Source organism: Geospiza fortis, unplaced genomic scaffold (genome assembly GCF_000277835.1).
Source record: "Geospiza fortis unplaced genomic scaffold, GeoFor_1.0 scaffold485, whole genome shotgun sequence".
Taxonomy (NCBI): domain Eukaryota; kingdom Metazoa; phylum Chordata; class Aves; order Passeriformes; family Thraupidae; genus Geospiza; species Geospiza fortis.
Window position 1 is genome coordinate 797,951 of NW_005054457.1, and position 27,851 is coordinate 825,801.

A 27,851-nucleotide genomic window follows, 5' to 3' on the forward strand; every position below is an offset into this window, starting at 1 on the left:
TTCCAGCAGTGCTGCTCCATCCCACGGCCAGGAGATGTCCCCAGCTGCCCGGGATTGCTGCAGGAGCCCCGGCTGGGCTGGGCTGGGCTCGGAGCCCCAGTGCCCCCCAGTGCCCCCTGCCCCGGGCTTGGCCACAGAGGGGTGCCCAGCACAGGGGGGCACTGGGCAGATCAGAGCAGCCCCATAAAAACTCAATTAAAAACACCAAAACAACTGCAGCGTTCTCATTTAGGTGTTGGTGTAAGTAAAATAATTAATTATTCTTAAAAATACTTACAAATAATACAAATATATATAAATAATATAAAAAACTTACAAATAATAGTTGTTATTATAATTAGTTATTAGTTATTATAATAATTAGTTCTTTTAGTTACACCAAGGTCTAATAATTGGGAACTTGAGAGATCCTAAAAGCCCTCCCTGTTCTTGGGTTGTTTGTGGAAATGCTTTGGGAAGGAGCAGGGAGAAGGTAAAAAGGGGATGAAATACAGAGTTGAAAGAAAGGAAAGCAGAAAGCAAAACTCCAACTTGTGAATTGCTCCAACTCCCTCCAGTCTGGGGGAAGCAGTCTCACCATGCCTCCTCCAAACCTGAGCTGCAGTTCTGGGGTCAGGGACCCCAGTCTGCTCTGGGGTTTGTCCTGTACGAGAAACCAGTGAAGGGCTGGAAGGCAGAAAGCAGAAATCTGGTACTGAGGAAATATTTCAGTGGGGTTTCATTTTACTGCCTGGATTTATGTGCCCTGGACATGGAAATCTTGTTTTCTGTGGTCACCAGGGAGGTGTCTGTAATGTGAACAATCTCAAGTCATAATTCTTTGAAAAGAAAACCCATTATTTAATTACTCTTTCATTTAGGAGTGTGTGCTCCTGGCTGCTCGTTCGGGCTGGTGCCAGACTAGGAAAGCAGGGAGGGAGCTGTGTCCATCTGCAGTTCCCAAAATCCAGGAATGTTCCTGCTTAGCTTTGGTCAGCATTGCAGGGGATTAAGTCTCATCTGATTTGCATCTCTATTAACAAGTGGATCCTTTTGCTGTTTGAGGCTGTGGCAGTATTTTTATGTGCTTTGATCACGTAGCAAATCCAGGAATAGTGTGTATTCCCAGGAATGCTGTGTGCTCTACATGCAAACAGCATTTTATATGGATTTATTTATACATATATATTTATTTATTTATACAATAAATGCATATATATATATTTATTTATACAATCTGTGGATTTATTATACAGTCTGTTTATCCATGTAGGATGAATTCTGCCCTTCCTTCTCACTTCCAGCCTGTGGGGTGGGTTTGTTCTTGGGAATTGTTTTGGGTGATCCCTGCTGGGCTGCACAGAGGGCTCAGCCCTGGGTGCTGCTGTGTGCCAGGGGTGGGAATCACTCACTGGGGCCCTGTGTGCTCTGTGCCAGGGGTGGGAATCACTCACTGGGGCTCTTTTCAGGTCCAGCCTCATGGCAGGAGGGGCCAGTCGAGGCGTCACCAACCCCTGGCTCTTGGAAGAATCGGAGGAGACCAGAGGACTTGGCTTTGATGAGCTCAGGCAGCAGCAGAGAAGGATCATTGAAGGTACAAGAGCCTTTCTGGTTGCTTTGAGCATCTCTGGGACTCTGAGAGGAGCTTTGATTTGAACCTAAATACACCAACCTGGGCTGAAGTTTGAATCTTTACAGATGTCAAACACAGCAGCTCCAGGCAGCTGTTCTCTGTGTTTGCAGGGGCAGCATTCTGCTTGCAATGTTCTTATCTGGATGCAACCTCTTAAATTAAATTTTGGAAGTCCTGATTTTGCCCATATTCATGGTTTGGTGTGCAGTGTGATCACATAACTGCCCTGGCTGTAGGGGCTTTGCTGGGTGCATTAAAGGTCTGGTTGAACTGGGACAAGGTAAGAATTAACTCCAAATTAATTTATCCAAATTAATTAATCCAAATTACAAGGGTCCTCAGATTTTGGCCCTCTGTACCCATGAGGAGTCTCTGGCTTTGGGAGTGTTGGGAAGGCTCAGCCTGGGGAGGTCAGGTGGCTGATGAGATCATTTCCAGGCAATTCCAGTCCTGGAAGTGATGCAATGAAATCAGTCTCCAGGAAAAGCTTCCCTCTGCTTGGGAACAACTGCTGTGCAGCTCAGGAGGGTGTCTGATGGGCCAGGAGGGGCTCAGCTGCATTTTTAATTACATTATAGCTAATTAAACCGGGGCTAAAGGAGGCTGTGGAGTGGAGGTGTCCTGGGCAGCCCATTTGGGCATCGCTGCTGTGCCCTGGGCACTGACCCTCTGCAGCTCCTCCTGTGCCACCCTGGCAGCTCTGGGCAGGGAGAGCTGCACATTTGGGCTGAGGGGCTCCCTGCAGGGCATGGGGGATGTGGTTCTTCCCCCAGCACCTCACACTGTCACTGCCCCATCCCCTCAGCCCTCCCCACCCTCTGCGTCCTCTCGCAGCTTTCAAAATCTCTTGGAATTCTTTGCTGTTTGCATCACCTGTTTTCTTTTATTCATGTTAAAAGTTACTTGGAAAATTTAAAAAGGCTAATCTGGAGCTCGCTGTGCGTGCCAGAAAATCCCCTGCATTTATGATTGAGTAACAGCTAAATGTTAAATTCTTGGATTTTTCTTTTTGGATCCTCAGCAAAATGTCCCAGCCAGAGCAGAGAAATTATTTACCCATCATTCACGTTATTTCAAGAGCACTGTTGCCATAAGGATTGATTTTCATGTTGTGTTCATGTGTTTTTCTTAATACATTTTAGCCCTTTAAGCACAGAGTCGATTTTTTTCCCTCACTTCTACCTATTTTATGTAGCCTGGCATTTCAGCAACTCTTGGAAGTAATTTAATATATTTTCCTGGTGCAGAACAAGATGCTGGACTCGATGCTCTTTCTTCAATCATATCCAGGCAGAAACAAATGGGGCAGGAAATTGGGAACGAGCTGGACGAGCAGAACGGTAAGGACGAGGTCTTGCCTCACTTTTCTGTAAATCTGGGATTTGGTTTTTTCTCTCCTCACACGACTGCTCCTCCTGCCCACAGAGCAAGCTGCTGGCACTGGAGGTTTGTGTTGAAGCAGTGCAGAGTGTGCCCACTCACACCTGGTTTTCCTGTGCCCCTGTGGCCTGTGCCCAGTGCAGAACACTTGGGGTGCTTCCCCAGCCCGACTTTCGAACAAAGGCATTGCTGATTGCTGCTCCAGAGCACAGGATGGATTTTGTGCTCCATCCTCTGCCTTTTTCCATTTTATGACAGTTTTTATGTGTTGCATTTGAGCATTCTCATTCTGTGTTTTTCCTGATGAGCTGAATGGAGAAGTCTTGAGGCAGCGATTCAAGGAGCAGCCTTGCATTGTTTGCTGCAAGTGCCTGGGTTGGGGAGGGTTTGTGGCAGTGAGTGTAGCTCAAATTCAGTGTAACATTGAACCAGGAGAGCACCTAGCTCCTTTCAGAGGAGCCAGTGGCCCAGTGGAGTTGCTCTCCTGCAATAATAAATAAATAAAAGTGCTTTGTTACTCACCTCACTGTGGCATGAGCTGTCCCTGCAGAGCAGATCCTCCTGAATTCTGCATCCCTTCCACCTGGAACAGCCCAGTGGGAGCCCTGGGCTGCATCCCTGGACAGGGCAGTGTCCTTTTCCTTGCTGACAACCTGCAGCCCAGCCCTGATTCCTGCTTCTTCCTGGGGTGGTGTTTGCCCTCTGCAGTCTCTGGGAGTTTGGAACCCCTCTGCTCAGAGTGAGGGGTCCCAAAGTCACATCCCTGCCATGAGTGCTGATGGCAGCTCTGCTCTGTGCACACTGAGGGTTCCAGACTCACATCCCTGCCATGAGTGCTGATGGCAGCTCTGCTCTGTGCACACTGAGGGTTCCAAAGTCACATTTCTGCCATGGGTGCTGATGGCAGCTCTGCTCTGTGCACACTGAGGGTTCCAAAGTCACATCACACCATGAGTGCTGATGGCAGCTCTGCTCTGTGCACACTGAGGGTGGATTTCTCCTGTTTGCCACGGCTAAACCCAGGAGGGATGGGAAATTCCTCCAATATGTCTTTGTTTATTAATCTTAGGGCTGTTCAGGAAGGGTTTGTGCAGCTGGGACAGACCATGCTCAGTGCTCTTGGCATGTTTGGATCCTCTGCCTCGTGTGAGGAAAGACATTTTCAATTAGGGGTCTCATCTCATAGGTTCCTTTATTAATTGTTGCTTAAAAAGTCATATTAATTGGGGATTTTTTTTGCTCGAAATAGGAAACAGGTGGGAAGCATGAGCATGTTTATGGATTCTCTGTGAAATTTTGGTTTCTCCTCAGGAAAATACACAGTCTGTGTCCCATTTCTCTGTTGGGGGTTGGGGATGGTTCCCCAAATTCTTACACTTTTGGGACCCTAAAGGTTCTGTGTTTTGTGCCATTGCATTTTTGCCTGACTTGTAGCAATGAGACCTTGAAATATGTGTGAAATGGAATATATTCAACCCTCCTTTTTACAAATACTGCAGGTAGTGCTGGTGCTGTTTGTCTTAGAGACAGTTACAAAGCCTGGAGCAAATTCCTGTGTTTCCTTGGAGCTCCACCTTGAGCTGAGGCAGCAGAGGGGAGCTTTGTGGGTGCTCTGAGCAGGGAGAGGTGAGGATGGTGTGTGCTGCTCCTGGGGGTGCTCAGAGCCTGTGCCCCACAGCCAGGAGCAGCAGAGCTGCCAGCCCTGCAGGAAGGGTCAGCAGGAGAGGCTGAACCTGCCCAGGGGGTTTGGGAGCAGCCTGACTCTCCAGGTGTGGGGCAGATCACCCCATCAGGAGATGCTGAACCTGCCCAGGGGGTTTGGGAGCAGCCTCCAGGTGTGGGGCAGATCACTCAGCACTTCCTCCATCCTTGCCAGGCCGGTGGAGCTCCCAGGTTTCCTCTGACTCGATGCAATCCCTTTTCTGGGTTTTTTTGGCAGATATGGGGGGATAAGGTCAGACATGAACCCCCCATCAGGAGATGCTGAACCTGCCCAGGGGGTTTGGGAGCAGCCTCCAGGTGTGGGGCAGATCACTCAGCACTTCCTCCATCCTTGCCAGGCCGGTGGAGCTCCCAGGTTTCCTCTGACTCGATGCAATCCCTTTTCTGGGTTTTTTTGGCAGATATGGGGGGATAAGGTCAGACATTTGGTTGCCACTGGCACCCTGGAGGAGCTGAAGCCCTTAGCAACATTTTCCAGGGGCTGTTTTCCCTGTGCACATCTCACTCCATGCCCTGTGCTTAACCATGAGCAGACTTTGCTCAGGCTCCGTGCCAAGCCCTGCCGCTGCTGCTGGCCCAGGTTGATGAGGATAACTGCCCTGCAATTTCCCCTTCCCTGGAATCCCTTTCCTTCCTGGTGCTGAGTGATAATGGCATCGTCTGCCTTGTGGGGAGGCAGGGGAAGTTCATCTTCATTAAGTGCTGCTTCAACATTTCTCTTTCCTGCACTCAGACTTTCCATCAGAGCCCCTTTCTGTGGGAAGCTTCACTTCCCCTTCCCTGGCTGCTGGGGATATTCCCACCTTCTGCAGCTTCTCCTGCTGTTAAAATAAAGCCTGGCTTCATTCAGGAGCAGCTGATAATGTGCATTAATTAATGAATTAGCCTTTGGGGAGCTGGGTACCGATTTTCCAGGCTCCACAACTAGATTTTTAATTTCAAATCCAGTAGAATATTAATGTTGGACCGGAGCTGGGAGAAAGAATTGGCCATGCTGACTGCAATAGTGGCTGTCCTCAGCCTATACCTTCTTTTTTTCCATGGTTATCCCTATCACACTGGGCAAGGAAAATGTAAGGATCATGTGTGTCTGTGGACCTAAGTAGCTTATGGGGCAGGATATATACAAGACATTCATTCAGCCTAAATTCAATGCGTGGGGCTGTGGAAAGTGTTGAACCTTGATCACTCTTAATGGTGACTGACTCATCTGCCATGGTGTGAGGACAGATGAGTGACCTCTCATCCTGGTGACCACACACACACTGCCATCCAGCTGGAAAGAAACTCTGTTGTTGACCCAAAATGAAATATATTCCTATTTATCTATGAACATATAAATGAAATACTCAGTTCCTCAGGTCTGTTTTTCCCATTGCAAGGCAGCCCCGGCTCCCTGGAGGTGTTGGCACCCGCAGCTCTCCGGGGTGGCATTGTCCCCTGGTGCCAGCTGGGGTAGCTGTGCCCCTGCAGATGCACCAGCACCAGGGATTCATGGTGCAGAGTTTACTCCTCACGTGTGGATTGCTTTGTGTTTGTTAAATGACTGCAAAGTGATTAAACCCCTTTGGGAGGGAGGTGCCTGGTGGTGCTGAGGGGCAGGAGCTGGAGCTTTGTCCCAGGGCATCCCTGGGCTCTGAGGGCAGCTGTGCCCATGGAGGGTCCTGTCCTTGGACCCAGGTGACACCAGGTGACACCAGGTGACACCAGGTGACACAGCCTGCCCGAGCCCCACATCTCTGCAAGAACCTCTGGAGGCAGCAGGGGCTGCTCAGGTGGGATCCCTGCATCACAGAATGTTCTGGAAGAGCCCATTCCCCCCAGGGTACAGCTGGGGTGGCTGTTGGTGGCACAGAATGTTCTGGAAGAGCCCATTGCCCTGGGGTGGCTGTGGCTGTGCTGAGCCCCATCCTTGGCTCTCACATCCCCGTTTTAGTGGGGGTCTCAGTGGTTCTGCACTCAGGTTTTCACTGCAGCCCTGCCCTGCAGGTTTTGTGGCTCTGCTCGAAGCTGATTTTGGGCCTTTGCAAACCTCCTGAGCCGGGCATTTTGCACTGATGAGCGAAAGAGAAGCTGGGTACCAGGAGACATTGTTTTTTTCCAGCCTCAGGAGTCTGCTAGCAGTGGGGATTAGCAAAAGAATTTTCCCATCATTAGCTCCAAATTTGGCCCCAGAAAACTTTCTGTAATCCTTTCATCTGTTCCATAAAAAAATAAAAAAGAAAGAAAATAGTGTAAATGGCCTCTGGCCCTGGTGATGAGGCAATCTAATCTAGTGCAATAATTGTGGAAGAATGCTTGCAGAAATTGTGAATGCTGTTTGTTTTACCCTTATAGAGATGTTGTTTTCTCATTGTGACATGCTTGCATGAGAATGGAGTACTCTGGGATGGATGGTAAATATTGGGAGCTTGCAAAACTCGCCCTGTTTGGCATTTTTCCCTGCCAGGGTCATTTCTTTGCTCTGCTGAGGAGGGGTTCCTTTGCTTCTGGCTCCTCTAAACTTCACAGCATAAATAAGAGCATAAACAAATTCATGGGTAGATAAACTGCAAAATCAGACCCTTCATGTCCTTGTCCTGGTCAGGACAGTGCTGTACCCAGTCAGGATGCTCCTACCCAGAATGGATGATTTTAAGTAAACCATCTCTCATAATAATCCTTTAATTACATGGTTATGTAACGTTTTCAATTTCTTGTCAAAATCAAGTTTCTGAAACCGAGCAGAGATTGTGGCACGATGTTTTTGTTTCCAACAGCTCTGCAAAGCGAGGTTGCGGTGTCACCTCTGGTCACAGTGGGTGGCACAAGGTCCTGCAGGGGGACCCAGCTCAGCCAGGCTTTGGTTCCCCTGATGCTGCCACCAGAGTGTGTGAGCCTGGAGCCTGCTCTGAGCACACCTGGAGAATTGTCCTGGCACCATCAGGAAAGGATGGAAACATCCCTGGAGCTGCCAGGGCTCACTGGAGCGAGCAGTGAGTGAGATTCCCTCTCCAGGGCAGTGCTCAGCTCCTGCTGCAGCAGCCCAGGCAGGACATGGGCAGTGAAGGGCTTCTCCTAAAGATTATTTACATGGCTACTGCAAAACCCAAAAATCATTTCACATTTCTGTTCATTAGGAACGTTTCTGCTGTAATACAAACTAATCAGCTCTGTGTATGGGCTGTGCTGGAGTGCTGAGCCCCAGAGCAGGGGCTGGGGATGCATTGTATCATTGTTAGGATTAGTCTGTAAATCAGAAACGATTCAAGATTGAAGTTTCAGAAATGTTCATCATCTTGTCTAAACAATATCTGTTTCCATCCTATGGAGTGGCAGCCCTGGCTGCTGTGACCCCTTGGGGGTGGCTCCATCCTGCTGTGACCCCTTGGGGGTGTTCAGCATTCCCTGGAAAGGCTGAGCACCAGCAGGTTCAGCTTTGCTGGAAGCCTCCATGGAGGACCATGTGTTTCTAATATTCAGATTTAAAATAACCATCGCTAGCCCCAGTGACCTCAGACCATGCAGATAGATTTTAATTTTGCTTCCTGAGCTTATTGTATGGAATAGAAACAACTTCAGTGTTACTGGGGCACGGCTCTGTCTTTATTGCACATTGTTTAAATGGATTTAACCCTTCCTAGGGGAAAAATCAACTTTGCTTGAGTGGTCTGAATAGCTCAATACTTAGGCTGAGAAGCTGGGAGCTGGCAAACCTGAGCCTACGTGGCACTTCTTGGGTGTATTTTTAGTCCTACAGCCCTTGCCCTCTGTTTTCTGCAGGTCTTGCCTCATTTTTTGCACGGGACTCGATCTCTTCTGGGGCTGAGCTGTGCATTTGTGGTGACAAGAACTGTCTGTAAGGTCCCTGCCTGGCTCCTTCCAGGTGTGGGAGAACGTTCAGGGAGTGGGGCCAGGCTTGTGAGGGGGTTTGTGGCAGCAGCAGCAGATGGATGTGGCCTCAGAGCACAGAACTGTCTGTGCTGCTGCCCAGGAGCTGGGCGTTTAACCCATGCTGGGCTCTGCAGGAGTGCCTGGCCTGGCACCCCAGGCTGGGTGCAGGGAATCAGGGAATGCCTGGGCTGGGAAGGAGCTCTGGGGATCACCTGGGCCACCCCCAGGAGGGATTTGGGATGTGGAATCGTTTCCTTGTGAGGGACCTTTAACATCACTGAGTCCAGCTGTAAACCTGGCACTGCTGAGTGCACCAGGGAACCATGGCCCTGAAATATATCAAAATGTATTGGAAAGGTAGATAAGGTTTGGTTTTGTGGTTTTGAAAAAGAGAGCTTCAAACTCTCTTTGACTGAACATCCAAACGAAACCTTCACTATAGAATGAACCTTCACTATCAGTTTTCCTATTTTCCATCTCAGTTGCAGTAATGGTGTTTCCTCTCCCAGGGAAGCTGTCAGAGCCAGAGCACACTCAGCCCTGCTGTCAGGAGGGCCATGCTGGGAAGGTCTGTAGGGCAGCTTTAACTCCAGAGCAGAGCTGGAGTTGTGTGCAGTCCATCAGGAATGCAGCCTCGTGCTGGGTGATGGGGATAAAACAAATTATTTGGTGTCTGTCAAGGAAGTCACCCTGCCTGTGCTGCCTGCTGGGTGATGGAAACCAAGGTTACACTGAATTTGTATTGCTGTGAGTAAAGGTAGCTACACAGAAAAGTATTTACAGTGTTTCCTAACCTTTAAAGTTGGAGACTTTACTGCTTAGTATTTCCAGTGTTTATTTATCTGTGAAATTTCCTGGTATTCTTAAAAGGAAGGTGGAAAAAGCAGGGAAACCACTGCAGAATGGATGTGTCTGCAAGCCTGGGTCTGCAGCCAGATGGGAACCTGCACAGGGAGCTCTGGAGCTCAGGCTCAGGGCAATTTCAGCAGTGTTGGGTGATTGGAGCAGCAGGAGGAGGTGTGAGGTGTCCTGGCCATGGCTTCACAGAGGGCTGCTGACAGCACAGGGAGGAACGGGGAGCAATCATCCTTGTGCAGCCTCTCAGGCTCTGCTGGGCTGGGTTTGCATCCCTGTGCAGCCTGTCAGGCTCTGCTAGGCTGGATTTCCATCCCTGTGCTCTCTCAGGCTCTGCTGGGCTGGGTTTGCATCCCTGTGCTCTCTCAGGCTCTGCTGGGCTGGGTTTGGGTCCCTGTGCAGCCTGTCAGGCTCTGCTGGGCTGGGTTTCCATCCCTGTGCTCTCTCAGGCTTTGCTGGGCTGGGTTTGGGTCCCTGTGCAGCCTGTCAGGCTCTGCTAGGCTGGATTTCCATCCCTGTGCTCTCTCAGGCTTTGCTGGGCTGGGTTTCCATCCCTGTGCTCTCTCAGGCTTTGCTAGGCTGGGTTTCCATCCTCTTACAGCTTGTCAAGCTTTGCTAGGCTGGGTTTGCCATGCAGTCCCATCATTTTTGGTTTTCTCTCTTAAATCCACGTTTCTGCTCTTGTGCCTGTCCCTTGTATGGCTTGTCCTTGGTGCCCAGCTGGAGCAGGAATTGTTCTGTCTCCCTGCTCTGTGCAGAGCTCACATCCCCTGATGGGAAGCTCAGACCCACACACTAAAGCAGCACAGAGCCTGAAAATAGAAAAGCCAAACCTGAGGCATCACTTTAAGTGACTGGAAATACAGCATGGGGAGCAGCCAGGGGCTCAGCAGGGCTCGTGCTGCTGGGTGGGTGTTGCTGCTGTGTGCAGGGGACATGCAGAGGATGCTGCTGCTGCTCCCAGGGCTGTTTGGTGCTGCTGCTCCCAGGGGTGTTTATTAGCTGCTGCTCCCAGGGCTGTTTGGTGCTGCTGCTCCCCATGGGGTGCTGCTGCTCCCAGTGGTGTTTGGTGCTGCTGTTCCCCATGGGGTGTTTATTTGCTGTGGTTCCCAGGGGTGTTTTTGCTGCTCCCAGGGGTGTTTGCAGAGGTTATTGCTCCCAGGGGTGCTTATTTTCTGCTCCCAGGCGTGTTTTTGCTGCTCCCAGAGGTGTTTTTGCTGCTCCCAGGGCTGTTTGCAGAGGTTATTGCTCCCAGGGGTGTTTTTGCTGCTCCCAGGGGTGTTTGCAGCCCTGGGGCTGCACCTGGCAGGGATGAAAGCCCCGCTGCTGCCCGGGGCTGCTCGCACACAATGAGCCTGGCTGGCCCCTTGGCACGGGCAGCCTTTTTCCTTCAATAGTTCAGGCTGTAAAATAACTGCTCAACATTTGTCTTCTCAATTATGTGGATTTTTCCACAGTTAGTCAATCCCTACCTCACCCAGCCCGTGCTGGGGAGGGGGAAGCTGTCTCCCTCCATCTGTCTGACCAGGGACCAGAGCTGCTGGGGAAATGAGCTTCCAATGTTTTTAAGCCTTTCAGGATTTTTTGATAAGAGTTATGATCTCAAACATCTTCTTTCTTAAGCCTTGTCTTTCGTCTCCTAATGGAGAGCTCTGGTAGAAGCCTCAGCTTTTAGCACATGAGAGTTTCCCATCTGCTTCTTCAGGCATTTGATTTAAACTGTTTAAAAAGAAAACAAAACCTAACTGTAATTGTAGATATTTCAAAACGCTGATGATTTTTTTCCATGTTCATTTTGCTTTTCCTCCGTTCAAGAAAATCAGGTTGGGCCTGTGGAAGGGGATTTATTTTCCCAGCCTGCTTTCTCAGGATGTCTGTCATGTGTCAGAAAGGAGCAGGGAGGGACAAGCCTGGTCTGTTCTCCTTTACAGCCCCTTTTTGGTCAATTCCCACCTGTCTGGGAGCAGCTGGAATTCCATATCCTATCCAGCTATATTCTATTTCCTGACCTTCCAGTCCTGCTTGTGGCAAAGAAAGGCAGGGGATGAACTGCCCTGTGCAGAGCAGCCTTTGCTAAGGATCTAGGTTGTGTGAGTTTCTGTATAATTGTATTTATTTTACCCTTGTAGGTACACCAGGGTGTTGTACCTGACTCGTTCTCCTCTGGTTTTTGGCCGAGTTAGGAAGGTTTGGCTGGATCAGGGAGGGTTTGAAGGTCTGAGCCAGGATCCCAAGTGGTTTCTGTGTGCCCTGAGCTGGTGCTCAGTGAGCAGGACGGGGCTGCTTCAGCGTTTCCTCATGCTGACACTTCCCTGTCTCTGGGCAATGTTTTATTCTCCAGTCCTTAAGCACCACTTAGGCTAAAAATAATGTTTTATTTTTAAATATTTGCTATTTGTGGCAGTGAAATACAGCTCGATGGTTTCTCCTTCAGTGTGTGCATTAAAGACTCTGACTCCAGTGCTTCCTCTGTGCCTTCCCCTTCTCTGAGGGCTTTCTGAGGGTTTCTGGGGGAGGTTTTAGGGTGTCCCTGGCTGTGGCACGTGCACAGGAGGAGCTGCTTTGCCAGGCAGTGCTGGAGAGGAGGTGAGCCCAGCCTTTGGAGGGGGAGCAGATGCTCCTGTGTCGTGGTGATCTCACTCAGGGCTGCTGGGCACTTCATGGGCTTTTAATGGAGTTCCCAGAAACGCTGCAGGGCTGGAGGCTGTGTGGTTACAGCTCAGGAGAGGAGCAGGAAGCCACGTTCCTGGGCACATTGTGCTCCTGAGCTATTGCTGGAATCTGAGGAGTGCTTTGAGCTGGGCTCACTCAGCCCGAGCTGCTCAGGGCTCTCCAGCACGTTCTGCTTTTCCCATCACCTCCAGGAGCTCATCCCTCCTCTGCCACCTCTCCTGTTCTCCTGAGCACAATTTATTGCTTCTCTGGCTCTGTGTGCAGTCCCTGGAGATGCTGCCCTGACTTTTGGGGTGCCTGGCTGGGGCTGTTCCAGCTGGGGCTGCTGCCCCAGTCCCAGTTTGTCCTTCCCAGGAGCTGGGCTGGGGCTGAGGCAGCAGAACCCATCCCTGGAGCAGCAATGGGGGGATTTGCCATGTCATTTTAAGTGTTAAGTTGAAGGAAATCTGAAGGGTCAGGTTGTGCCCCCAGTGTTGGTGGGAGCTGATTTTTCAGGGAGGGTTTTGGCCTGTGCTGGGTCAGATTTTTCTGTTTAATGCCAGAGTCATGGCAGCTTGGAGGGCAGAGGGAAAGCTGGGGGCAGGTGCTTCCTCAGAGCTGTGTTTGAGTCAGAAACAAAATTAATGTGACACAAAGGTGGCATTCTGCTAAAATGGCAAAGTTGGTATCCTAGAGCATCCCAATATCACTTAAAAACTGATAAAATCATTATGCTGGAACTATTACAGCTATAAATTACTATAAATTAAAGTAGCTTCCCTGCGAGCTTGGGTGTAAGCTTTTTATTGGAGTTGCTGAGGTATGAAATGTGTTTCATCCCTGTGCATCCCAGACCCAGCTGGTGTGGGCATCACCCTGTTTGTGGCATGGATTGTGAGGAGCTCTGCCCTGCTGCCTGAGCCAGGCCTTTCCTGTGAGCCCAGGAGCTCTGGGAGGGAGGGGGCTTGCTTCTTGTTCCCACTGAACTGCTCTTCCCAGCCATCAGGAACTGGAATAATCCTGCAGCACAACAGTAGTACAGCCCTTGGATGTGGGAGCAGACACAATTCCACTTGCCTTTCTCCCAGCAGTTTTACAAGGAACACTGCAGCATGAGGGGAATAAATCACACAAGGTACATGAGGTCCCGTGCCATGAAGTGTCTGGCATCAAAGTGCAGGGGCACAATCAAATCTGGCTTTTGGCTCATGGATCACTGTGCTGAAACAGCTCCAGGGCTGTTTGATCTCAGAATTTTGTTGGAAATTCTCTTACAGGACCAAGTTTGCTGAAAAATGCTGGTTTGGGGCCAGTCTTTAGTGTGAAACATGTGTGCCTGACAGCCTTTTTCCAGGCTCAGGGTGGGGATTCAAGTGATACCTTTGTGATAAAAAGGGATGGTGGGTTGGGCTCTGAGACACTGAGGCCACAGGTCCCAGTTTGGGGCAGGACAGAATGTTCAGGAACCTTCTCCTGCTCTCCAATCCATGCACAGAATGTTCAGGAACCTTCTCCTGCTCTCCAGTCCCTGCACAGAATGTTCAGGAGCTCTCTCTGCTCTCCAGTCCCTGCACAGAATGTTCAGGAGCCTTCTCCTGCTCTCCAGTCCATGCACAGAATGTTCAGGAACCTTCTCCTGCTCTCCAGTCCATGCACAGAATGTTCAGGAACCTTCTCCTGCTCTCCAGTCCCTGCACAGAATGTTCAGGAGCTCTCTCTGCTCCCCAGGTCCTGCTGCTCACTTGGTGCCATCACACTCCTGGTGAGGAGGACCCTAATTAGCAGCTCCCAATCAGTGGTTCTGGAAGGTGCTGACTCTCCTGCAGGACCTGGGGGCTCCTGCTCTGTCAGAGCTCCTCAGGAGACCCTTTGGAGTGAGGGCAGAGGGAAATGGGGTGGGATTTTGGGTTTTCTGTGGCCTGGCTGCCCCTGCAGCTCATGAGCATCACCCACACTGTGACATGGTGACAGCTGAGCAGTTTATCCCCTGAAGTTAGCAGGAAGATTAAGGAAAACTCTCATTTCAGAGTTGCCAGGAGCCTTTACAAGGGATGTGTTTCAAAGAAGCCTCCCAGTAGTGTTTAAAGAAATTGGAAGGGGAAAACCAGTTTTAACAGGGATTAAATGGAGCAGCTGGGCATTAAAGGCAGCAGATGTTGTCTGCCTAAAGTCATCCAAAAGTACAGACACTGCCAAGCACAAGCACAGCCAAACCCCATCCTTCAGCTCGGGATAAAAACATCTCATAAACGGGCTGGCACTGCTGGCCTCAGAGAGAGCTTTGGGTTTTGGAAGGGGGAAGCTCTCCAGAAGTTCTCACTAAGAGGAATTGTGTGAAAATCAGCCACAGCCACAGCTCCATCGTGCCCCAGTGTCCTGGGCTGCCCAGGGCTGCTCCACTGAAGCTCCCTCACATCCTCTGGTGCTTCTGCATCAAAGCAATGGGGATAAACACTGAATTCTCCAAATTTAGCTGTGCTCAGGAGATCCTGGGCAAAATGTGTCATTGCTGGCAGCAGCTCTTCCTGCCCAGAGCTGCGAGTGAGGAGCTGCTGACACAGCCAGAGCTGTCCCCAGGGCTCAGGGCCACTGGCTCTGTGCTCCCTCCTGCAGAGGATGCTCTTCCTCTCTGCTGCTGTTCACAGGGGTCTGAGGATGAGGGAAGAGATGAGGATCTGACTCCATGTTTCAGAAGGCTGATTTATTATTTTATGATATATATTACATTAAAACTATACTAAAAGAATAGAAGAAAGGATTTCATCAGAAGGCTGGCTAAGAATAGAATAGGAAGGAATGATAACAAAGGTTTGTGGCTCGGGCTCTCTGTCTGAGCCAGCTGGGCTGTGATTGGCCATCAATTAGAAACAACCACATGAGAGCAATCGCAGATGCACCTGTTGCATTCCACACCAGCAGATAATCAATGTTTACATTTTGTTCCTGAGGCCTCTCAGCTTCTCAGGAGGAACAATCCTAAGGAAAGGATATTTCATAAAAGATGTCTGTGGCATTCCTCTTGCTGCCCCACAGCAGAAATGGTTTCAGCACCAGCTGAGGGTGGGAGTGGAGCTGGTGGTGGCTCCTGTGAGGTGCTCAGAGGGTTTGGTCCGTGGTTTGGTGCTGCTGTTCCCATGCACTCTGCTCTTCTGGGCTGTCCTAGGGGTTGGAAAACTCCCTTCTTCTGGGAAAAAAAGGGGAGGAGTGGGGGGAAGAGAAATTCAGCAATTTAATCTGTTTCTGTGTTCCTGCGTGTCCTTCCCCACATCCTAAACATGAAAAATATCAGTGAGCTTCCCTTTGGCCCTGGGGGAAGAGAAAGGAGTCTCCAGCTGGAATTCATGAAGGTCTACTGGAGGAAGGAGCTTGGGGTGATCCCACAAGTGCTGTGCTGGAGTGAACAGCCGGCTCATGCACACTTAAACTGTCCTCAGCCACCACCTCCCCAGCATTGCTTCATCCCTTCCACGTGGGAGAGAAGCACAGGGGAAAAAAAAACCTCAGAACATTGAAAAGGGAGAGTTAGAAACCCAAAGGTACATTGTGTCCTTTGCAAAGAGAGGGCACTGCTTTAACACTGCCTGAAGTAATGGCTGTGCTTTATTTTCAAGGTGCTTTTTAAGCATGGGGTCAGCAGCAAGGCTGGATGATCCTGCAGCCCTGGGCCTGGCAGTGATGCTGTTTCACAGGAATGTGTTTTTCCCCTCTTACACCTCTTCAGACAATTGCCCAACTGTTGGAAGACAAGGTAGTGCTGCTGAGGGGAGGAGGAGGAGGAGGAAGTGCTGCTGCCCAGCCCTAGTGCTGCAGGCCAGGGCAGCCCCAGCATGTCCAGCACACGCAGCTCCTCGGGGAGGAAGGGTCTGCTCCTGCCCTGGGAGAGGCTCTGGCTCCCGGCTGTTTCTCCATGGCAGCCCTGAGGTGCCCCTGGTGCCCTCGGGTGGCTTTGCCAGGTGCTGAGCCGACGTTTGGGTCATCACACCCCTGCCCATCCCTGCTGCTGGGGCTCTGGCTCTGCTCCCAAAACAGCCCTGGGGGTTGGGGTCACTCCTCAAGGCCTGACAGGCACTGGGGAGCTCCTGTGCAGTGTGAGCGTGCGGTGAGGTAAATCGGGGCACGATTCAAGTTCTGATTCCACGTCCTCTCCTCTGAGCTGCTCAGCTCCAGGGGTTTCTGCTGCTGGGCAGGAGGAGCTGCTGACCATGGCGTTCCCAGTAATTCCTGCCCCTCTCAGGCAGGACACTGAGCTCCTGGGGGCTGTGCCTCAGTTTCCTTGGGGAAGCTGTCCTGAAGCTGTTCCTGTGCTGAGGTTTCCCAGGACAGCTTTGACCCACTTGGATCCTCACTGTGCTTCCTGCCCCATTTCTCTTGCACTTCCCTGATTTATTTTAGTTGTCTCCCCAGTTGTGCTGAATTCCTAGGTAAATGGGAAGTTGGTATTTTAATTTTCCCTGGAAATGAGTTCCTCTCATGGCACTCGTGCACTAATAAAACACGTGTGTATCACCTCCATCTCTCTTGGAGAACAAGAGGAAAAAATCTTCTGTGGGTTTCTGCATTTAATAACCAAAATCCCCTTAGCAAACAGCTCTGGCTGTTGGGTTGGCTGTTCTCAGCTGTTGAATTCCTTGCAGGAACACCGCAGGCAGGGCCTGTGAGGGCTGCAGGAACCTGCTGTGGTCAGGGCACTGAGCAGCCCCTGGGGCCTGCAGGGAGGCAGCTCCTCTGGGGCTGCTGAGCCCTGGCCAGGCTGGAAGTGATGCCTCAAGTCTGAGCTTTCATTTTTCAGGTTCTCTGCTGCCTTAGTGTGTGACTCTGAGCTCCACAGAAAGTGTCAGCAAGGTCTCCTCCCAGCTCAGGCACACAGAACAATCCTTTCCCAGCCCCAGAACCAAGGACACCGCTGCAGCTTCAGCCCCAAAAAGTGCAAACAGCAGGGAATGGAGGAGAGAACCTGGGAGGGTGGGACTGCATCCCCTGGAGCTGGGATTGGACACTGAACCCCAGCGTGGAAATGGACCAGAACTCATAAAAGGGTGAGAACTCCTGACCCTGAGTCCATCCTGGGTCCATCCTGGGTGCAGCCCTGGCTGGGCTCGTGCACTGCCCCAGGTGGATCCTTTGAGGCCTTTTAATAAATCCCCACTTTATTCCTTTATCTCTGTCCAGCCTGTGCTCCAGGAGCCTCCCCAGGCAGCAGCAGAGGTGAACTCCTCTCTGAGGGCTCTGCTGTGCTCAGGAAGGGAGGCTGCCCTGGGCCAGTGCATTCCTGCAGCTACTCCCCACGGGCCTGCTGGGATGATGGATATCTCAGCATCTTTGTTCTTTGTTTTCCCTCTAACACTGGCAGAGCTTAAATCAGGCAGAGAGGGCCTGACAGGTCTGCAGTTACACAAACAAGTGCTGCAGAGACAGGAGTGTGTCGGGTGCTGCTCCTCCAGGGCTCTCTCTGGGACAGGGCTGGGACAGGGCTGTGGGCCCTGGAGGGGATGTGGCTGCAGGGCTGGGATGCTCTCCAGGAACAGCCTCACCAGGAGCTTGTCACTGTGTGCCTTTGGGATGGATCCTGACACATATACTGTGTGTTGTCAGACGCCTCACTAAAAGAAAATATAAGCTGTTGGCTTCCCTTTGTGCTTCTGCTGCTGCTTTCTCTTAAAATAATAATTCTCAGGGCAATATTAATTTGTTCCAGCTTCCATGGAGCAATCCCCTGTCTCCCCAAACCTCAACAGGAATAAATACGACTGCGTAGGTGCAGCTTCAGCAGAGGAGCAGATCTCAGGTTGCACATTAATGCACATTAATGTCAGCTCTCAGCAGCAGCTTGTGGATGCAGAGGAATCCAAGCTGTGATATCCAAGGTGCTCTCTCCTGTATGTGGGAATCCACAAAATCAGAGGGGTTTGGGAAAGCTGCAGAAAACCTCAGAGACAGCAGAACTGTGATTGGAGCTGAGCAGCAGCCATGAGATTGGTCAGCAGAAAAATGATTTAAACTGTAGAAAGGCAAGGATAAATAGAACAATGGTCTGTGTATTAATGCTTGTCTAGAATAACTCTCTAAGATACAGAAAAGTTTATCTAGCATGGCATTAGGAAGGTTGAAGCTTAATAATGGAGCTCTGTGCATTGTGTTTGAAGGCTCCCAAGCAGGTATTGTATTTGAAATAAGCAAGCATTGTTTAACCAAAGGTACCTGTGCTTATAGTGGTTGGATGGAACTACTGTCAATGTGCTTTTGCTTTGTGTGGTTGGGCAAAAAACTTTTAAAGTGAGTTGTAGCATTGAGTTCTGTGTCTGCTGCCTGGGATGTGAGCTGGTGGCATCTTCCCATTGTCATAGCCATGGAATGAGACTGATGGTGGAAAATAAACCAGCTCAAGGCACGTTCCCAGCAGTCCTGCCCTGTTCATGATTTGTGCAGAGACCCCAGGCAGAGACACTGCACACCCAGGAGCCTCTGCTGTGCTGCCATCGAGCAGCTCTGCTCTGCTGGTCCCATTCCTGGTTTGCCCAGGGACTCCTGGGTGGTTTGGGGCAGCGTTTTCACCTTGCCCTTTGTTTCTGGGCCCCCAAAAAGGTGTTTCCCTAGGGATGGTGCTGGTGAGCCTGAGCTGCTCTCTGAAGGCTGATTTACTGACAGCTGTGCACCTTGGGTGTGCCATGAGGTTCCTCTGGCCAGATCCTGTTTTCTTCAGGCTGGTTCAGGCCATGGTCTGATGAGGGTGGAGGGATGAAATGCTGTGAGGATCAAGCTCTGAGCTTGCTCTTGATCCACTGAGCTGCAGCAATGGCCTGACCACGTCCTGAGCTCATCCCAGACCTGACCAGACCTTTGCTGGGTTGAGGGGGAGAGAAAATGAGGTGGAGCAGGTGGCACTTGTGCCTGGGGCCAAGACAAACCACTGCACCTGGACACAGCTTTGGGAAAAATGCTCTCTGAGCCTTCTGCTGCTTGTTTCAGAAGGATAAATTGGAGGGGAAGGAGGTCCAGAGGAGAAGTGGGGCTGTGGAGGTCAGTGGGAAAGCACAGAGAGGGCTCTGATGTCTGGGCTGTGCAGTCTGGCCAGCTGGGGATGGATTGCAGATAGTGGTTTGCTTTCTGTTCGTGTTTTGGCAGTAAAATACTGGGGAGGGAAAGAACTAGTGAAGCTGAAGAAGGATATTGGTTCAAGAAAAAACGGGAATGAATTGACCATAAATAGTACAGATGAGAAAATTACTTTTCTTTTTTTCTTTTTTTTAACTGAGAGATGAAAAATTCCAAAGGAGCTTTCAGAAAAAAAAAAAAAATGGGCAAAAAATGATCAGCTTTTAAAGTGGAGTTCAGATTAGTAAAAAGTTTGTGACTTGATAGGGAGGGAACTGGCCTGGATCTGCAGATCTTTCTGGGGTTTCTATCTGTGAATATGTGCTGCTATTTCAGAGTAATAAACCCAGCTAAACCACGCTTGAAACGGATTGTTTAATGTATAATACACCAACAATGAAAAGCCAGCTGTATTTTGAATCTAGAGAGTGGCAAACCCAAGTACCAATTATTTTCATTCTTTCATTCTGTGGAAAGATCTTATTGTCAAAAAATCATCAGAAAATCTCGGTGTATTCTGAGCAAGGCACTGGGTTGTGTAGGGCACAAAGCTGCATCAGGGAAGGAACCTGCAGTCCAGGAGGAGGGAGAAATCTGCCCAGGCTGCTCAGCAGCACTGGGGGAGTGAGGGAGATTGCCATTAATAATTTCTAACCTTTGTGAGCATACATTATGCTGCTGATTTTTTCCTGCTGCTGAATTCCTGTCAATGCTGAGAGTATAAACAATCCCCTGAATAAAATTGTGTTTGGTTTGCCTTGTCCCACGGATTAACAAATCTGATTACTGCGTTTAAATTTAATGCCCCAAAAATTCCCTAAATGAATGATTCAGTGTGGGGCCATGAGCAGATGTAATTATCTATGAAAACTAATGAATCATGTCGTTAGGAGAGTTCTCCCTGCAGCTGTCTCCAATTAATGTGTCCATCAGTGCTGGAGTAAGGAGGCTGTAACCAGGGGAAGGTGCTGCCACTGCCCTGCCCAGCCACAGCCACACTGGGCAGGAGCAATCTGCCCTCACTTCTGGGTGTATTTTTGGAACATGCAGAGCCTTGAGTATGTGTTCTGCCAGTCCTCTGTGATGGGGTGGTGGTGGATTTATCCCTTTCATCTTTCCCTGAACAGGGAAGCATTGCAGAAGTGACTTCTGGGGAGGATTCAAAGCTTTGCCCTGCTGATTTTGTCAGGCAGTGTTCTGAGCTGGGGTCAGGGTGTGCACATGGGGGGTTTCTGCTGGGCAGCCCCTTTTTCTGAGAGAGGCAAGTCCCAGTTTGCTCAGGGAGCCCTGGTGCTACAGGAGTGGATCCAGGAGCTTCTCCCCTGTCCAAGTGAGTGGCAGAGGATGCTGAGTCTTTAACAAACAGTTAGATGTCCTGGAGACAGCTGAGTGACAAGAGTTTAGTGTCAGAGGAGGCTTCCAAAGGCCTGGGGAGGAGGGACTTCCTCCTGCCCAAGTGTCAGTGTTTGGTGCCCGTGTGGCAGCTGGTCCTTGCCTCTCCTCGCTGGGTCAGTGTGCTCAATAACAATGTTCATGTTCATTATTGTGTCTGTCAGTAGTTGAAGTTTTCCCAGGCTGGGGTAACCCAACGAGAGGGCTCCATGCCAGCTGTAGGTGAGGAGCAGTGGCCAGTCAGTGTCTCAGGTTCCTGGGCTGCTGCACTTGGGCTGGGCACAGCAAACCAAGGGATGCCCAATGCTGGAAATGTGTAACTGTGTGCCTGCTGGGCACAGCAAACCAAGGGATGCCCAATGCTGGAAATGTGAGTTTAACTGTGTGCCTGCTGGGCACAGCAAACCAAGGGATGCCCAACACTGTGCCCCACCTCAGGCTCACAATGACATTGGGGATGCACTGCTGGCATCTCCTGCAAGCACAGCCTTGCTTAAAACCAGGATTAAGAGGGAAAGTGAGCAAATTGTGGGGTATTAACAACTTGTTGGCATTGCTGGGGTGGTGGGGAGGGACAGGAGTGGGGCTGCTGTGGTTCCTGGGGAGCAGGGTTTGCTCACAGGGTTTGCTTTGTGCTGCTGGGATTCCTGGGGAGCAGGGTTTGCTTTGTGCTGCTGTGGTTCCTGGGGAGCAGGGTTTGCTCACAGGGTTTGCTCTGTGCTGCTGTGGTTCCTGGGGAGCAGGGTTTGCTCTGTGCTGCTGGGCACGGACAGCCCCAGCACGGCGCTGCCATTTCAGACATGAGATCTGTCAGCCTTTGGGACACCTGTAATTGCAATTAGCAGCCAGGAAGCACAAAGCCACCGTGCTGGAGGAAGGGGGGAGCTGGAGGGGGTGTTCTGGGGTGGGGAGGTCGGTGTGAGCAGCGTGGCCTCTCCTCAGCACAGCAGCAGCCTTGTCCAAACAGCCCAGCACTCTCAGCCTGTCCTGCTGATCAAAGCCAGGCAAAAGGGGATTTTCCTCCTCACTTCGGGGCACTTCCTATCAAAGGGCTGCCTGAGGTTTGTTTGTGAAGGTGCAAACGTGGGGAACTGCAGGGAGCAGGAGCTGACAAAAGGAAGCAGTCCTTGCTTTTCCCAGTGCGAGTGCGCTCGCGGATCCACGCTCGGAGTGACCCCAAACAACTGCAGTGGCTGCAGGGAGAGGAGCTGCTCTCTGGTACCACCTGTACTGCACTGTGCTCTCCCAGCTATTTTAATAGCTAATTAATCTTGATTTGCTCGGATTTAAGAGGTTTTTTTCTCTTTTGGCACATATGTGCAACCTATTATGTCATAAATCCCCCACGTTTCAGCAAATGTCATCCTGATTGTTCCCTCCAGCACAGCATCCTACTAGGGAAACATTCGGGGTCAGGAACTTGGATTCTTTAACCACTGTATTCGAGGAAGCCGATTTATTGTTCTTTCCCAGCAGAACAGGGTGATTTCTTTTGGACCTATATCACATTGGCAGCCAGTCTGGAGAGGTCACAGTTGCCTTAACGCTGGAGGGTCTGTGGGCACATTAATCTGTCCTCATAAATTGACTGTTGCACCCCACAGATGCCATCACAGGGCACCTCTGTGTGTTTAGTGCTTTTCTGTTCCTCTAGAAGCAGGAATTATTTTTGTGCACTCGGTGTTTGACCCGTGTCTCATATCCTAAAATCGATACAAGTGCTCCTCGTCTTTTTTCCTTGTGTCTTTTAAAGGCTTTGAAGGAATTTCTTTGGGGCTGGAGGAAGCGACCTTCATATCAAATAATCCTGACGTGGCGAGTTGGGGCTTTGGGTGGCTTTCTTGTGGCTATTTGTGCTGTGAAAGCTGAATAAAAAATTTGCAACTGAAAGTCTTAAAAAGTGAATTAGGGAAGTGTTGACTCCGAAGGGCCATTAGCGTGTCCTCAGCGTGGGATGTGCCTTGTTTTTCCTTGCTGCTTAATGTAGAGCTGTGCCTGACCTTTCCCCCGGGTTGTTTTGGTGGGCCTGTGAAGGAGATGTCAGAAGGAAAATGTGAATTAAAACATCTTGTGTAAGGAAATGACTTTCCAGCTCTTCTCCAAAAGGGGAAAAACCCTGAAAATAAAAGAAGAGGGCGAGTCCTCTCCTAGTTTGCCATCTCTAACACTTTTAGTTCCTGTTTCCCCTTGCTTTGGTGGCAGTGTTTGGATGTTTTCAGTGTGTCTGTGTGTCCTGCAGGAGCTCTGGGGGTGCTGTCACTGCCCAGCTGCTCTGAGCAGCATCTCAGCGGAGCTGGGTTCTTTTAAAACTCTTTTGTAAAACTCCTGCAGCAGAACGTTCCCTGAGGTGGGATTCCCCTCCCAGGTAGAACACAGCTTATTTCACACTTCTTGTTAAGTTTAGGTAGCTAAACCAAACTTTGTAGACATTCCAGCTCTGAAATCTCCCTGTGGCTGGAGCTCAGAAGTTTTTATTTTCTTTCTCAGGAATCTTTGAGTGTTCTTCCTTCCTGCTGCTCTGTATCAGGTTTTTTGAGTGCACAGTGCTGCTCAATGGTTTCCTGCCCAGCACTGCTGGGTTTGGGGCTCCTGACAAGCTCCTGGCTGCAGAGGCTCTCACAGCTCAGCCCTTTCACAACCACAGTGGGCTTGTGGTCATGTTGACAGCTTGACACTGCCATGGCAGTGATTTGTTAAAGCTCCCTCCTGTGTTAGAACAGCCCTGTGAGCGGGGCAGACAAAGGGGAGGCATGGGCAGCACCTCCCGGAACGAATTGGGGTCTGAGGGAGGCTGGGCTGGGGCATCCCTGGGGCTCTGGGGCTGAGGGAGGCGTGTTTGGCACAGCCCCTGGCCTTGTGCAACAGGGACCTGCATTCAGCTCAGTTTGTGCTGCAAAACAAACCTTGGAGTGCTTGGTGTGTGTCCTGGAGCAAGCTGGAGTCCAGGAGAGAGGAATCCGAGCGGGACAGACCCAGGGCTGTCCCAGGGCTGTCCCAGGGCATTCCTCCTGCAGGGATCCCTGGGGGTCTGCTGGGCTCCAGGCAGATCCCAGCCCTGAAGGAAGGAGCAGTTTGGGGTTCTGTGCTCTGCTGGGGCAGTCAGTGCTCTCAGGGCTCTCCCCTGGTTAACTGTTCCCTTTGGGGGGCAGAAGCTTTGGGCTGAGCTGATTGCAGTTTCCCAGGAGCTGAAGGGAACCCACAGGAAGGATGGAAGTGGCTGTGTCTGAGAGATGGAGGGACAGGACCCAGGGAATGGTTCAGTGCCAGAGGGCAGGGCTGGATGGGATTTTGGGAATTGGGAATTGTTCCCTGTGAGGGTGGGCAGGCCCTGGCACAGCTGGGGCTGCCCCTGGATCCCTGGCAGTGCCCAAGGCCAGGCTGGACAGAGCTGGGAGCACCTGGGACAGGGTAAGGTGTCCCTGCCATGGCAGGGGTGGCACTGGGTGGGCTCTGAGGTCCCTTCCAACCCAAACCATTCTGGGATTCTCCTTCCAACCAAACTGCCCACCCTGTGCTTTCTGCTGCTCCCCAAAGTGAGCACACCAGGATCTCTCCCATCCCTGGTTTCAATCAGGAAGAGAGGCAGAGAGTGCCTGAGGAATAAATTCTACCTCAGATGAAACTTAATCTGTTTTTAAAGAACCCCCTCCCACTGAAATAGAGGGTTTTTTCCTTGCTTTTTAACAGTCCTCCCTGAAAAGCCTCTCTTGGGGTGTCTCTCATCCTCACTCAATGATGTTGAGGTTTTTTCCTTTTTTATTCCAAGTTTCTGGAAGCTCTGTGGTTTTCCCTGTTACACGTTTTTAATTCAGAATGCCTCAGTGAGCCTTTCCTGTTCTGAATCTCCAGAGTACTCCATGGGGGAAAATTTAAAAAATAACATGTAAGCTTTACATAATTTACTATGAGAGTAATTGGGTTTATACAGCAGTTCATAAACCTTTAGCTGGTAAAAATCAAAGTACCTTAATCTCAAAAGCAGATGGGGGGATGTCACGGTGAAGGCTTAGAGAGTTTTCAAAGACAAATTGTTTAATTCCATCACTGCTAGGAAAATAAATAGTTCTGCTGCTGGATTGAAAACAGAAACATCCCAGAAATGAGACTTTCCTCGCTTTCAAGCATTGTTAGCTTGACAACAAAGAAATTCAAAGGAGCTCGGTGGAGAGATGTGCTGGGGTTCCAGCTTATGAGAAATGAAAGGCAGGAGCCTCTAAACCTCATTTTATCATTCTTGGGGAATTCTCAAGTGCCTTTCCTGGCTGCTCCCAGGCCCTGCCCCGTGTCCCGGGCAGTGTTTGGTGGGAATCAGGCAGGCATGTGATGTCTGCAGGTCATTTCCTTCTATCCTGGGAGGTGGCAGGGCTGGCCCTGCTCCGTGCCTGGGCTGGGAGCTGCTCCCAGATCCACTTTTCAATGTGCTTGCAGGGCTGGATTGAAAGCTGGGAGCCATGCCTTGCCTGTGTAATGAAGGCTGCATTTGTAGCCCCACAGAAATGCTGCTCACAGGCCAATCAGGGCTATCTGGCCAGCACATCCCCTCCCAAGTGATGGTCTTGCTTTAGTCCTAATGGCCTGATGAGATCACCTCTAATTTGTGTATCAAGCTGGTTTGTATCACATCGTTCAGAAAAAAAAAAAAAAGAAAGGGGGTAAAAAACCCCACACAAACCCAACAAAACCCTCTTTATTTTATTTTTTTCTTGCTGGACTTCAAAGGGTTGCATTGTAGCCAGTGTGCAGTGCCCTGTGAAAGCTCAGAGCCATTACCTCAGCCCATAGCCAGCAGAAAATGAGCTCCCCTTTGGTGGGGGCTCCTCTCTCCAGGATGATGGCAGTGCTGTCAGCCAGGAGGAGATGCTGGAGATGCTGGAGATGCTGCTCTGGTGGCTCCCTGGCAGTGCTGTCAGCCAGGAGGAGATGCTGGAGATGCTGCTCTGGGCTCCTCTCTCCAGTATGGTGGCAGTGTTATCAGCCAGGAGGAGATGCTGGAGATGCTGCTCTGGGCTCCTCTCTCCAGGATGATGGCAGTGTTATCAGCCAGGAGGAGATGCTGGAGATGCTGCTCTGGGCTCCTCTCTCCAGGATGATGGCAGTGTTATCAGCCAGGAGGAGATGCTGGAGATGCTGCTCTGGGCTCCTCTCTCCAGGATGATGGCAGTGTTATCAGCCAGGAGGAGATGCTGGAGATGCTGCTCTGGTGGCTCCCTGGGCTTGGCTCAGGCTGGCCTTGATTCCAGCAGCATCTCCTCCTGTGGCCAAGGGAATGAGGAGCCTTGGAGAGAGAAGCATGAAAAGCTGGTGGTGAGAGCACAGAAAGAGCAGAGGAAGGTGCTGAGGTGGCTCAGGAGGCTGACAGCAGTGTGGGGGATAACAAGGTGCTGACACACAGGGGTTTGGCTGTCCAGGTGCAGATGCACACCCTGTCAGCCTGGAGAATGCCTTGCTGTGCTCTCCTGCTCCTTCAGGAAGCAGCCAGGAGGGGCTGGGTGAGGATGGAGTGACCCTGTGGCAGCAGGCTGGGTCCCAGGGGTGCCTGTGCCCAGGTAAGGGATCTCCTGCAGGAGGAGGTGAGGATGGAGTGACCCTGTGCCAGGTCCCAGGGGTGCCTGTGCCCAGGTGAGGGATCTCCTGCAGCCCCCCTGCAGCAGCAGAGCCTTCTGGTGATGCTGTTAACTCAGCAGAGCTGGTTGTGAGGAGTGTTTCTGCAGTTGGATCTCCTGCAGCAGCAGAGTGTTCTGGTGATGCTGTTAACTCAGCAGAGCTGGTTGTCAGGAATGTTTCTGCAGTTGGATCTCAGCAGCAGAGCATTCTGGTTGTGCTGTTAACTCAGCAGAGCTGGTTGTGAGGAGTGTTTCTGCAGTTTTGGGAAGAGAGGACTCAGCTGTGGTGCTCGGCAGTGATGGATCCATTCCTGGGGGGCTGAGCACAGGGAGCCAGAGCTGGAGGAACCCAATAATCCTGAGAGCCCAGCACACAGAGCCCTGCATTGTGTGTTTGGGAGGAAGAGGGGTTTCAGAAAGTGCTTTGGTGTAAAGTATGAGAAAGAATGGAGTTGGGCTGTTGGATATCTGGGAAGTGAGTGCTGACAGGGCACTGAACCAAGCACAGCCTGGTGCTCAGCATCTTCTGTGCATCAGCCAGGCCTTTCTTCCAGGTTGTTCCAGAGCTGAATTAACCTCAGGTTGTCTTTTTCCAAAACTGCTCTGCCTCTAAAGGAAACGAATTATTGGCAGAAATGGATTTCTTCTCAGCAGCTAACTTTTAAATCTAAAACCCTAACAAATATATGCTGCAATGATCAAAAAATGTTACATTAACACTTTTTTTATGGCCTTAGCTGAGACACTCGGTAACATGCTGTTGTCCTGGGCGATTTGGATACATTTATTTTTTGTTATTTTTACTGTTCTACACCCTTTTTTTGCTGAATCAGTTTTGCATACTGCAGCGCTGGCATTTGGATTTCTCTTGAAATCTGGCTGGAGGAATTTTAACCTTTGGAGCTCAACTTGTTGAGCCTTCTTGCTTGTGTGCTTGTGTCCCCACAGTGGAACACAGCAGAGTGGGAGCCCAGGGGAGCTGCCAGCCCTGAGCACTCAGCTCTCACGTTTGGAAACTGCATTTTGCTAATGAAATCAGGTGCTGGCTGTAAAAAATGGGGTAAAATTCAACTGTGTGAGCTGCCCTCAGTGGGCTCTGGGTGTCTGTTTGGGATCAGCCCCAGGTGGGTGATGCTGCTCCAGTCTGAGGTGTTAGATGGGGTTGGTTTGCTCTCTCAAAATTCATTTCCAGGGTTGTCTTGGGGCTGCCTGCATTGTTTTGGCTTTTTGTGTTGGCTTTCTCGCTGAGCTGGGCCCGCAGTTAATGCTGAGGTTCGATTTCCATGACAAGGTCTCTGCTGGGAGATTTACAGCTCAGCTGCTTTGGTTTGCCAGGCTAATGCTCTGGAATGCAGGTTGACAGTCCAGATGTGAAACCTTTCTCCTCGGAAAGAAAACAAAGGATTAAATGCGTTTTAAGAGGGTTTGAAAAAAATAATTTAAGGCTGAGGCCCCGAACCCAACATCTGAAATACTTGAAATACTGCTGGGGATGTGGAACTTCAAAATCAGGACACTTGGAAGAGTGGCCAGGCTGTGAGCTCCCTGTGGCTTTGGAGCACCTGGCACTGCCTGTACTGGGGCTCCCCAAGGTTTTACAGGATGTCAAATAATCAAATTCTGCATTTTCCTGCCAGCAGTGCAGGGTAAAGGGTGGTTTGGGTCTTGCT

At 50.6% G+C, this 27,851-nt stretch overlaps 1 protein-coding gene across 1 annotated transcript in view; it reads left to right on the top strand.

The window, feature by feature from the left end:
- Positions 1–27,851, top strand: part of STX8 (syntaxin 8) — a 77,376-nt gene that overhangs the window by 10,252 nt on the left and 39,273 nt on the right. The window contains exons 4-5 of the mRNA XM_031062700.1: positions 1,449–1,573; positions 2,860–2,952. Coding sequence (XP_030918560.1) covers positions 1,449–1,573; positions 2,860–2,952 — 218 coding nt within the window. The remainder of the gene's footprint in view (positions 1–1,448; positions 1,574–2,859; positions 2,953–27,851) is intronic.